At 54.1% G+C, this 12,813-nt stretch overlaps 1 protein-coding gene across 1 annotated transcript in view; it reads left to right on the top strand.

Moving 5' to 3' along the window:
- Positions 1 to 4,373: 4,373 nt before the first annotated feature.
- LOC128980263 (zinc finger protein 91-like) overlaps positions 4,374 to 12,813 on the top strand; it is a 150,316-nt gene continuing 141,876 nt past the window's right edge. Inside the window, 4 exon segments of the mRNA XM_054398721.1 lie at positions 4,374 to 4,691; positions 5,258 to 5,278; positions 9,722 to 9,811; positions 10,313 to 11,606. Of these exon segments, the coding sequence (XP_054254696.1) occupies positions 4,374 to 4,691; positions 5,258 to 5,278; positions 9,722 to 9,811; positions 10,313 to 11,606 (1,723 nt within the window).

Genomic DNA, 12,813 nt, shown 5'->3' with positions numbered 1-12,813 from the left:
ATCCTAACATACTTATCTCTTGAGGCTAGTCAGATTTGTCTTTTCAAATCCTTTACACCCAAAACTATGAAAGCTTTTAAGTGTGCCAGGAAGCACACATGTAGAATGATCTTTTCAAGTTCAGTGGTTCAGTTTTTTCAGTGATGTTCTTTTACCCATTCACTGATATGCCCACCAGACAGGTGCTGAAGGGATTGGCAGGCGTTGATACAGAGAGGCAATGCATGTCTCGTCCTATGGCCTTGGCAAGCGTGATTCACGCATTTTGCTGTGGTTGCTTTGGGATCTGGAAGGCTGCTGCTGCAGTCAGCATCCAAAGGATGATGAAAGCACTGGGACCCAATATGGTCCAAAACCTGCTGAGACACAAGCATATCCTCCACCCGAGGTTATTAATGCACTGATGGTAGTCAAAGAATTGAAATGATGTGTCATTGGGATTTCCTGAGAATCATTAGGAAGCTGCAAAAAATTTAAATTTTAAAATGTAAAACATACATAGCTTTGTTTAACCAGGCCTCTGAAGAGGCCCCTACCATTCCTCCTCTTTAGTTTTTGCAAAAGTCACTTCGGTGTACTGTGTGAGGGAATAAGGAATACAGGGAACATGAGCGATACCCCACAATTGCAAGAATGAATTAATTTTACCAGATAGGCTGGGCTATTTGTCTATTCCTGGGTAACCACTGTTTAACTATAACATTCTGGTGAGGTAACATATAAATCTACATAAACATATTCTCTAATTACATGACATTAAGACATTGAGACATTCAGTCCCGAATGAAATGTTTCCTCCGGGGACACTCGTGCAGTCAGCTTCAGATCAGTGCTTCTGATCTCAGTTAAACAGGCACTGTGGTCAGCCTCAGTGGTCAGCTGATTGTCAGCTTCACGGGCACTGCTGTTTGTCCCATCCTTTGAGTCTGGTGTTCTGCCATGCTGGCATCAGAAATATAATCCTTATCTTAAAACCTTTATAAACACAAAGACCAAAACAACATTCTATAACGTTTCTAAAATAAAGTCTTAATAAACTGCTAATACCAAAAAAGGCCTAAAAACTTAAAAAACTATGCGAAAATTAAAGTAATGTGAAAGAAAACAACAAAAAGCTGTTATATTATGTAAAGCGCGCTTTTCAAAATGAAAACTTATTTACCATATGTATATAGAGCTCTTTTTGAAATTGAATTACCTCAAAAAAAGAGGTTCGAACCAGAAAAAAAGAAAAAAAGAGACCTTAACCTATAAACTCATAAAACCAGTAGCACTTATACGGTATTATGCTTGTTAATTAGGAAAAATACATTAACATAATCACTAAAAACTTATAAGCAAAAGTCATTTTCTATAGCAGTATACCTTATTACAAATACCAAGTTTGATTTTGGGTAGTCAATTACCATCATGCTTATTGTAAAGAAACACAGCATTTGCAAACACTAAAATAATAAGTTCCCGAATGCCTTAAAATCAGAAATAATGATAAAAACAATATATAGATATCAGTTGAATTCATGAAATGGTGAAATACCTTTATTAACAAAACTTAACACTGTTACTTTAAAATCAGAACACAGGTTTCTGCAGACCTTCAACAGGGAGTGAAACAAGGGAGTGAGATAAGGAGGGAGAAGGAAGGGGGGGGAAGGGGGGGGGGGCAAACGGCAGTAGAGAAGACACTTTTTTCTTTTTTTCTTTTCCTTGTTCACATGCTGTTGTCTTCAGAGATGTGCAGATTTTCCAGCTTTGAAGTGAAGGTTCTGACTGCATGAGCACTGCCTTCAGCTCCAAGGTTGCTTTTTCACTAATTTCTTGATGAAAAAACTGTGACATTTCTTTAAAGAATCAAGGTCTGTAAACACTATTGCCACTGCTGATAGACAAGAGCGATGGGAGCCGCAGCCGCCGCCTCCTCCACGGGACAAGCCAGAGCCAGCGCGGGGGTCACCGCTTGTCTCCCTGCTGTGGCTGGCACCGCTGCTCTGAGACTCGTGATGGCCCAGCCAGGGGCCACCTCCTCCCGCTGCTCCATACCACTGTCCGTGCTGTAACTGTGGGGATTTTTTCTTGCACCCACTTCAGTGCTACTCCAAGATCATGGCCAGAAATAACTTTGCCATGCTTTTTAAGGAGTGCATTAATTAGTTCATATACATCTCTCTCTGGGGACAACTCTTGATTCCCCATTTCAGTTTCCCACAGCTCACCTCACTTCCTGGAGGAATGATATGTTGCCAGCCAGCGTCCTGCTTCCTTTCAGCAGCTCACTTAAGTTCTGTGGGACGTCGCAGCAGGCCACAGTGTAGTGGTTATCTCCTCGTCACATCGAGGGTCACCATTATGCTGTGATGTGAGAGACGGGACGAGGCCTGATGCAAGCCAAGTGTCAATTTATTGTACAAAGCTTTTTCTTTATATAAGTTAACATAACATCAGAAGGCAGCTTGTAATTGGTCATTGGTATGTCCATACTACAGTTGTAAATTCATGATTGGCTACAGAGAGAAAGTATCACACGAATGCACAGGTTTTTCAGAAGACTTAAGCAAACGTCAAGCAAGAGATAAAGGGATTCCATAATTCTGTCCTAAGTTTTGCTTTGTTCTTGTTATCAGGTCCCTGCATAACTCCCTAGGTCACAGTGACTACTGGGAGTCAACCTATCTCTGTTTTCCTTTCTAGCTGCACTCTGTTCCCAGGGTTTGCTGCCCATCAGGGTTAAAGCATCTCCTTCTATCAGTAAGACAGTGTCTGGGGTTCTGGTCCCTAAATCAATTCCTTCACTTAACCTCTCTGCCCAGCTCTGCAAAAGGTCCAGCACAAGGGGCAGGCTCTGTGGTGACAGCCTAAGGGTTGAGGCAGAAGCACCCCTGGCTGCTGGCCCAGCACAGCCAGCTGCAGCCACTGGCAGTCTGGGGAGGCTATAGCCCTGAGCCCCCTAAACAGCCTCCCCCAACTACCTGTACCCTCTCAGGCAGCCCACGCTGAACCCTGCCACAAGCAAAAGGAGCCAAGGCCCAGCCCAAAATGCCCCCAGGGAAACCTCAACAGCAGCCTGAGACCTCTCCCTGGAGGTGCCCAGCATGGCCTGCGGCCACAGAAGCCTCAGCAGCACCACAGGAGGCTGTGGGAGGACACAGCAGCCGGGCTCCACTGACCCCCCCCAAACACTACAGACCCCCACACAGCCCCACAGGATCCCAAGCCTGGCCCCAAGATCCCCCTCAGCCCCAGGGGACCCTCAGCCCAGCCACAGCTTTCCTCCCAGACTCCCAAAGGATCCAGATTACAACCCTCAGCCCCAAGGGATCCCAAGCCCAACCCCACACTCCCCCCACAACCCTACCCCTGCCGCCCCCTTCCCCAAGGACCAGGCCTGCAAGACCCCACAGATGCCCTCCCCACAGCCTCCCCAGCCCAACCCCCACAGCTCCTCCTTCTACCCCTACACAGCCTTCCCCCCAGCCCCACCCACCCCAACCCCACAAACCCTCCAACAACCCAACGGACCCCCCTGCACCCCAACCACCCTCCCGACCCCCAGCTCCACACACACCTCCAGCAGCCTCACACAGCCCTCCCTAATCCTCAGCCCAGCACAAAAGCCTCAGGCCCCAGGGATCACAACCCCAAGCCCAGGCTGCCTCCCTCCACCCCAGGGGTCCCCACCCCACCTGGCACACAAAGGGGACGCAGAGCAGGAGGCCAAGGCACAGCTCGGAGCACAGGAAGCTGCCGACCCCAGCCCCCCAGGACTCCTGGCAGAGGGCTGGGAGGTGCCCACACTGGGCAGGATGCCAAAGGAGCAGCTCTGGGCAAATGCAGCCTGAAAAGAGGCTGCAGGGACAGCTGCCACCAGAGCTGCCACCCCCCACCCAAAAACAACCAAGAAACCACTGCTCAAGCCCTGGGGGTACTTGGGGATCCAGGGAGATCACTTTGGGGTCCTTGGGGAAAATTTTGAGATGCCAGGAGGGAACCTAAGAGTCCTGGGAAAGCCTTTTGGGGTCCCTGGCTGCTACTTTGGCTTCCTCGGGGCCATTTCAGGCTGCTGGCAGCCTGGGCGAGCAGAAGGCGCTGGGATGGAGGCTCCCCCTCAGCCCCTCCAAGGCTACAAGGCCTCAGCTGCCGGCAATGCCCCGCGCAGCCCCGGGGCCAGCAGCTAAACGCTCCCCGGCTCTCGGCAAGCCCCGGGGCCCGCCCAGACCCTTCCCCGCTGCGCTGCCGCCGCCCTCAGCACTCCCCGGCCCCCTCAGCCCTCCCGCCCCGCCGCAGCTCACGAGTCAGCAGCTGCCGCTCGCCCGCCAGCACCTCCGGCACTTCTCCCGCACTCCGCAACTGCTGCCGCTCCCCACAGAGCAGGAACAATGGCGGCCGCCACCGGCAGTGCCAGCTCCTCGCTGTGCCTCGGCAGCGCCCAGCGGGAGGAACTGCCGGCGCTGCCGGCGCCTCTGATTGGCTGTGTCTACCAAGGCGTGGGCGGGACTTCCTATTCCGGACCCAGCCCAGGGCTTCCGCTCGGCTCTTCTCTGCTTGCTACTTGTGGGGGACTCGGTCCAGAGTCTCCCTCCCAGCGCTGTGTGGTCGCCAGCAGCCTGCCGGGGCCGGCGGTCGGCAGCTTTCTGTGCGCTGAGCTCTTGGTCGTCCTCCTGCTCTACGTCCCCTTTGTGGCGGCTGCAGGTGGGGTGATGGAATGTGTGGGGCTGAGGAGGGCATCCTGAGGTGGGGATCGGAATTCCCGGGGGCTGAGTGATGTGTACTGGAGTTAGGGAGGGGTCTGTAGGGTTCCGGGGGGAGGTTTGCGGCGTGGGGGGACCCGGGAGGGTCCGTGGGGTCTAGCGGGGTCCGCAGGGTTGGTGGAGAGTTTGTGTGGTAGGAGTTGGTGGTGCTGGAGGAGCCTCTGTGCGGCTGTTGTGTGGGGAGGGGTCGTGAGGCTTGGAGTGGGGAGTCCTGGGGTGATGAGAGGGGCTCCGTGCGGTTCTGGGGGCTCCGTGCGGGTCTGGGGACCGGTGTGGGGCTGTGGGGGTCTGTGGTGTTGAGGGTGGTCTGAGGATTTCTGGGGAGTCTGTGTGGCTGTGGGGGTGTCTGTGGGGTATGGCAGAGGTGTGTAGGGTCGGTGGGTGGTGTCTGTGCGGTTGAGGGGCCATGGGTGGGTCTGGGGAGGGTTCGGTGTGTTTGGGGGTTCCTTGTGCTGCTGAATCCCCCTGCTAGGGGCAGCCTCAGGCCCCCTTTGGCTGCTGCTGTGTTGCAGCCGGAGCCTATTGGTGCCCCTGTAGGGGCTGGCCCTGGCCCTGTGTCCCTGGCCCTGTGTCCCTCTGCTGACTGCTGCCCTGGCAGCAGAGCTGAGCTGGCAGCGGCGCTCTGGGGGCTGCTGTGGCAAGGAGAGGTCGGGGGCAGCGTGGGGGCTGGATTGCAGCAGAGGCTCCTGTGGGGGGCTGTGGGGGCGCCCTGGGGGTTTGGAGGCTTTGTGCTGGCAGGTGCTGGGCGGCTGCTGTGCTAAAGGGCAGCGTCTGGGCTGAGGGCCAGGCCCAGGGTGGGAGCCCAGGCCAGGCTGTGCCCTGGGTGCTGTGGGGGTGGCAGCCATGGGTGCTGTACTGAGCCTGAGCTTAGGAGTGCCTGGGGCTGGTGGCAGCTGTGAGGTGGTTTGGCTGTCCTGGGGGTGGTGGCATCAAAAGTCTCTGTGCCTCTCACCCCCTTCCTGTGTGGCTCTGCTGTGCCCAGCCCTTGTGCCAGGGGTGCCTCTGCCTGCTCTCGGGCACAGGTCTGGGTCCATCTCTCTGCAGGCCTCCCTGTGTCCCCCAACTGGGCTCTGGCTTTTGTCCGTGCCCTCAGGAAGCTAAGCCTCTGTGCTGAGTGTGCCCAGCTTTCCACTTTGGTCACTGCCAGCTGGCAGTGGTGGCACCCCCCCAGCCAAGCCCAGTGGATGCTCAGCAGCACCCTGACAGCCTGGATGGGAGGCTGGGGTAGTGCTGAGCTCTCTGCTGGTTGTTCTCTGCCCAATCTTTGCCTTCTCTCCTCTCCCTTCAGCTGCTCTCAGCCCTGCACAAGCTGCAGGACACCTCCTTGAGCACTGCCCTTGCTGTGGGGGGTCCAAGACAGAGTCCAGGAGGGTCCAGCAGTGCTTGGTGCTGGACTGAGCTTGGCTTGGCCTTACAGCACCTCAGACCCTGTCCTGGCCTCATCTCTGAGCCCAGGACTTGGGGCTGGGGTGGCCTCATGGTCAGGGGCCCCCATTTGGGGCCAAAGGCTACAGCTGAAAGGAGGTCAGGATGTCGGGGGGGGTACCCCCAGGGAAATGGAGTCCCCAGATTGGGAGGCAATGGAGGAGTCCCAAGATGGAGTGGAGAGGGAAGAACAGGAGGGTCCCAAAATGTTGCTGCCCCTCTGCGTTTTCCTTACCCCTAGCCAGGAAGGGTCCCAAATGGCACTGCCATGGCCCTGCCCCCCAGGATCCCTCTGCAGACCCCAGTCCTAGGTCCCTTGCAGGTAGAGGAGTCCTTTTGTGCTGTCTGGATGTTGGGGGCCATTGTTATTTCCTTTGGGATAGCTTGGGGTGAAGGGAGGTAACTGAGGGTCTCAGAGATGCATTTGGAGGTCTCAGGCTGCTGCTGTGGTTTCCCTGGGGGCATTTTGGGCTGGGCCTTGGCTCCTGCTGCTTGTGGCAGTGTCCAGCATGGGCTGCCTGGGGGGGCACAGGGATTTGGGGGAGGCTGCTTGGGGGGGTTCAGGGCTGTAGCCACCCCCAGACTGCCAGTGGCTGCAGCTGGCTGTGCTGGGCCAGCAGCCAAGGATGCTCCTGTGTCAGCCCCTGGGCTGGCACCACAGAGCCTGTCCCTTGTGCTGGGCCTTCTGCAGAGCTGGGCAGAGAGGTTAAGGAGGTGTCAGAATCACCCCAAACACACAGCCCCCCCCTTAGAAGACCCCTCCCAGCCCCCTCAGACTGTTGGCTGCCAGCTTCTGCTGCAGCTTCTCCCCCTTGGCCTTGAGCCTTTTGTTATCCTAGCTGGAGGAGGAAGATACAGCTCCATCCCCTCCCACAGCTGCTGTTCCTGGGTGGAGGCACAGCTGGGGGCACATCAGGGCCTGTGGTGCCCAGGTGGCCCCTGCCCTACTCAGTGTGCCAGGGTCAGCCAGGCCCCATCAAACTCCCAACTACTCCAGACCCCTAGAACCCCCCAGACCCCCACCCAATCTCAGTGGATTCCAATCCCAGCCACAGGTTTCCCCCCACAAGCCCCAAAGGATCCTGATTGCAACCCTCAGCCCAAGGGATCCCAACCCCACCAGAACCCCACTGACTACCCCTCCCCAACCCCACAGACCACCCTCAACCCCACAAATGTCCCCAGAAACCTACAGCCCCCCCATAGCTGCCCAGCCCCCATCCCATATACCTTACAGAGCTGTGGTACCCCACAGACACCCCCAGCACAACTCCCAAGTCAAGCCCCAGGGGCTCCCACCAAGCTCCCCACAGAGCTTCATCCAGACCACTGACCCCCAACCCCACAGACCCTCCCCCAGCCTTGGGAATCCTGCTGGCCCTCAAGCCCCACAGACACCTCCCCAGCCCAGGGCAAAACCCTCAGCCCCAGCGGGTCCTGATCCCAGACCCAGGGGATCACACCAGATTGGTGCCATCTTGGCTCTGGCTGCAGGGCAGGGCTGGGGCAAACAACTCCTCAAAATCTCTTCCCAGTGAGGGTTTGAGAGTTTTTAAGAGATTTGGAGGAGGTTTGCAAAGTTTTCAAGAGGCTTTGAGGAAATGTGAAGAGATTTGGTTGTTTTTTCAGGGCAATTGGAAGAGCTTTGAGAAGCCCAAAAGTGATGAAAGTCTCTGCAGCAACCTTAGAGAAGAGATTTGAATGCACCTTGAGGTGGTTGGAGGAAGCCTAAGAGTTGTGAAAGCTTTGAATGAATTTGTAGGGGACTGGGAGAGTTTCAAAGAGATGTTCATGATTTTGAAGGCAGTTTGAAAGCTCTTGAAGTAGTTTTGGAGACTGCCAATCAGCCTAGAGATCTCTCCAGAATTAGTTGCTGTGAGTTGTGAAGAGTTTGTCAGAGGTTTTGGTGTTCTGGGGGCTGCTGTGTCAAGGAGAGGTCAGGGGCAGCATGGGGAATCCTTTGTGAGCAATGCTGGGCACAGGGAGGAAGATTTCCTGCTCCACTCTGTGCCTGCACACAGGTTGTACACAGTTGCTGCACACTGAGCTGCTCCATCCTCCTGCTGCTTCCTACTCATTTCCCTTCAGCTCCTCATGTCCACCCCTGGCAGTGGCTTTTTGCAGTGAGCTTGGGAGGATCTTCCTCTTGGCTGCATTTTTCCTCTCCACCTCGGCTCTTGTGGTTAGTTTTGTCCTGTTCCTCTGCTGACTCCTGCAGGAAGAAGCTGAGCTGTCCCTGGCCTGATTGCTGTTAATCTGTCCATGGTCTTAGATAAGCACTGCCTGCCCCTGAGCACTGCCTGCTGCTGAGCACTGCGTTGTTGCTTGACAGCTTCCTTCCTGCATGGCAAGCAGCCTTGGAGCCTCTGAACACACAGAGCAAGGTTCCTGTCTTGCCCTCTTTCAGTTCCTAGATGAGAAGCACATCAGGATACAAGTCCTGTCCTTCACACCTCTTGGCTTCCATCCATTCATTGAGTTCCTGTTATTGAGGCTTCCATCCCTCGGTTCAGTTCCTGTTGCTCTGCTGCCATCCATTGGTTTCCTGTAGGTAAATCTCCAATTACTCTAAACAGATTCCCACAAACAGATCAATATCAAAACTCCTTTGAGTTGCTACATGTATCTCAGAGATTTTCATAACATTTTCAGAGGTTTGGAACAGTCCTGAAGGGATTTGTTGACTTCTGAAGTCGTTTGGAGGAGTTCTGAACACATTTGGATTATTTCTGCAGGCATATTTGAAGAGTTTTGAGACCACAAAAATGAGTTAAATCTTTCCAGTGATCTGAAAAGAGAGATTTCAAAGCCTCTCTGGGTGGCATTGGGAACTTGTAGGAGGTGGGAAGAGATTTTAATGATTTTTAGCTGCCTTTAAGATGCTCCAAGAGATGTTGATGATTTTTAATGCAGTTTGAAGCCTTTTCCTAGGGTCTTGAAGGCTAAAGCAGGGCAGAAACTGATGAAAATTTCTACCCAATGAGTTTTCTGAGCTCTGAAGAGATTTTCTTCTGCAGAGGTTTTGGAGTGCTGAAGAGATTTTGGATATTTTTTCAGGGACTTTCAAACATTTTTGAGTGTTTGTGAAGCATTACAGGAGCCTAAAGACTCCCCAAAATTCTCTTGAGATGAGTTGGAAAGTTCTGAACAGATTTGAATGACTTCTGAAGAGCTTCAAAGAGTTTGAAGAGATTTTTCAGGTGTTTTTAAGCCTTGTTAAGCAGTTTTGAAGGGTGTTGGAACACTTGAAGTGGTCTGTGTGCAGGGCCAGGGAAGAGACCTGGGGCCAGAGCAAGAGCTGCTGTAAAAGGAAGCTGCAGCCAAGGCATGGGAGAGGCTGGCTGGAGGCAGCTCTCCTGTGGTGCTGCCCTGCAGATTGCTGTGTGCTGGGCAAGGACCTGAGTCTGGCCTAAAGCCCTCCCATCTCCAGGAGCCCTGTCTATCTGCTGTGCCCCCAGCAAGGCCCAGCTTTGGTGTAGGGCCATGGGCAGTGCTGAGCCATCCCTTGCAGGTCAGTGCTCTCCTCTGAGCCCTTTGCTTCTCTCTTGCAGGGTCAGTGTCCTTCTCTCTCCATCATGTCTGCAACTCTGGGCTGGGCAAAGGCAGAGTTTGCAGATCTGCCTCTTGGGACAGCCCAGCAGGTAAAGAACCCAGAGTGGGACAACAGTGGGACCCCAGCCCCCCACTGACTCCTGTGGCTCCTCCCAACCTCCTCCAGAGCCTCCTGCCCATCACATTTCAGCCCTCTGGGGGCTATGAGTGACATCAGCTGTGGTGGGAATCTGGGGCCTCCCCAGGCAGGTGAGGGTTAGTTATGTGGGTCAGTGCTGCTGCTTCCATTGTCTGAGCCAGGAGAGATTGAAGGAAATGGCCTGGGCCAGGAACCACCCTGCCAGTGGTGCAGGGCTTGGGCACAGGGCAGGTGAGAGCGCTCTGAGAGTCCCAGGGTGTCTCAGCACCCCCAGCACAGGAACCCAGGGTCTCAGCATAGGTATTGCAGGTCTCACCTGGCAATAACTGGGAGTTTGAGAGCCCCTCTCCATTCCTTGCCCCAGCTGCATGTTGGGAGATGTCAGATGCTGTCATGACCCATGCAGGTCAAGGTTTGAGCTCCTGGGCTCAGGTGCTTCCATCTTCCCTAGGCCACAGCAGTGACCTCTTCCCCCACCAGTAGGGCCTCCCAGAAGGACCCAGACAAGAGTTGGGAGGAGAAGAAGCACCTAGAGAACAAGTTGGAGCAGCCAAAGTGGAGCCCCAAGGAAGAAGAGGAGGAGGTCAAAGATGAGATGGAGGATGATGATGCTGAGGAGAATGATGACTATGACGATGATGAATATAAAGAGGAGGATAACAATGAGGATGAAGGTGACCAAGATGAGGAGAAGGAATGTATGGAGGAGGATGAAGCCAGAGCAGGCCCATCTGGTCCACCCAAACGGCTAAATCAGTGCCCTGAGTGTGGGCAGAGCTTCCCAGCTGGCTCAGAGCCAGTGAAGCACCACTGCCCCCAGCCTGGCCCCCGGCCCTTCGTCTGTGGTGACTGTGGCAAGAGGTTCAGGTGGAGCTCTCACCTCATCCGGCACTGCCTCATCCACACTGGAGAGAAACCTTTCACCTGCAGTGATTGTGGCCAAAGCTTTGCCCACAGTTACACCCTTACCCAGCACCGCCGCACCCACACCGGTGAGAGGCCATACAGCTGTGCTGACTGCGGCAAGAGATTCACTGACAAGTCTACCCTCACCAAGCACCACAGTGTGCACAGAACTGAGAAGTCGTTCATCTGCAGGGACTGTGGCAAGAGCTTCAAAACCAGCTCCACCCTCACCATCCACCGCCGTATCCACACCGGAGAGAAGCTGTTCCCCTGTGCTGAGTGCGGCAAGAGCTTCACCACGAGCACTTTATTCATCCAGCACCAACACATCCATAGTGGTGACAATCCGTACATCTGTGCCCACTGTGGCAAGAGCTTCACCTACAGCTGCAACCTCACTAATCACCGTCGTGTGCACACTGGCGAGAAGCCTTTCACCTGTGCTGACTGCGGCAAGAGCTTCACCACAAGATCTGACCTCACCAAGCACTGTCGTGTGCACACCGGTGAGAAGCCTTTCACCTGTGCTCACTGCAGCAAGAGCTTCACCACAAGATCCAACCTCACCCAGCACTGTCGTGTGCACACCGGTGAGAAGCCTTTTACCTGTGCTCACTGTGGCAAGAGCTTCACCTACAGCTGCAACCTCACTAACCACCGTCGTGTGCACACTGGTGAGAGGCCTTTCAACTGTGCTCACTGCGGCAAGAGCTTCACCACAAGATCCACCCTCACCAATCACTATCGTGTGCACACTGGTGAGAAGCCTTTCACCTGTGCTGTCTGTGGCAAGAGCTTCACCCAGAGATCCTTCCTCACCCAGCACCACTGCTCCCACACCAGTGACCAGCCCACACTGCAGGGGAGGCACAAATAGATCCACCCAGAATCTGTGGGGATAATCCTGACCAGCCTGGAGAACTTTTCCAGCAGATTGAACCAAAATCGCCTCTTCTTCCTTGACATTTCTTAGAGGCTGGGGCTCCAGCAGGAACAATCACCTCCTGCCCTTCTGAACACCAATTAGTGCTGATGAGAACAATTACAGTGCTGAGTCAGCACAGCCAGAGCTGCCATTGGACCTGGGCTGAGCTTTGCCAGGTTTTGCCTGGTTCTTCCCCAGTTTGTGTTTCCCTGGGGTAAAAACCCCTCTGTCCATTGCCCAATTGTGTCAATAAACCCCCAAAATTATCCAAATGCTGTCTGCTTTTCTTTCAGACATTCCTGCCTACAATGCCCAAATGTCAAGGGCATTTGTTCCCTGGGAATGGTGCTGGAGCCAGAGCTGTGTGCCTAGTTCAGGGAGGTCAAAATGAGGTTCTCAGAAGACTTTTGAGAGTGTCTTGCTGGGAGTGGTCTCAGGGACATCTGAGAAGGTTTTTTTATCAGGGGAGTCTAGGGATATTTGGTGTTCTGGGGGGTCTAGAGGGTACTAGGACTGATTTTTGGGCTCCATAGAGGGTGTAGATTGGATCTCAGGGAGGTCTTTGGAAGCCCTTGGAAAGCTTCTGTCAGCTTTTCACTAACGGGCTCTGTTGCTTTCCAGCAGACTTCCAAAAGTCTTCTCTCTAACTCCGCAGTGTTCCTGATAGATTCCTGCTGATCTGGGACTTCCCTCAGCCTTTCCACCCACCCAGAAGTGGGAAGAGATTTCTTTGAGCGTTGAGGAGTTTTTAAGAGCTTGAAGAGTGTAAAGAGTTAAATGATTGCAAGAAAGGATGCTGTCCCCTACCACAGTGCCCAGAAATACTCCCCCAGGACGTCTGTCTTACACTTGGCTCTGAACTTAGCTCTGCAGCTCTAAGCAGTGTGCCTGGCCGAACCGTGAGCTGTTGCTACGCAAGCTGGAGCTGGCTGAGCTGCTGCACAAATCCACAAGTTGTGTGCTCCAGAAGCTGCCTTGGAAGCTGAAAGTGAGTGTGCAAATGTCATGGTCTTCAGGTGGAGAGACCCTTCCCCACAAATACCTGGCACAGGTGCAGTTTGGAGCTGTACAACGTGCAGAGAAGTCCAGAAAGGCACTTGGGAAGGAACTGGCAAGCAGCT

This window comes from Indicator indicator, unplaced genomic scaffold (genome assembly GCF_027791375.1).
Source record: "Indicator indicator isolate 239-I01 unplaced genomic scaffold, UM_Iind_1.1 iindUn_scaffold_88, whole genome shotgun sequence".
Classification (NCBI taxonomy): Eukaryota; Metazoa; Chordata; class Aves; order Piciformes; family Indicatoridae; genus Indicator; species Indicator indicator.
The sequence above is the reverse complement of the archived record's forward strand: the minus strand, read 5'-3'. Positions and strand labels throughout refer to the sequence as shown.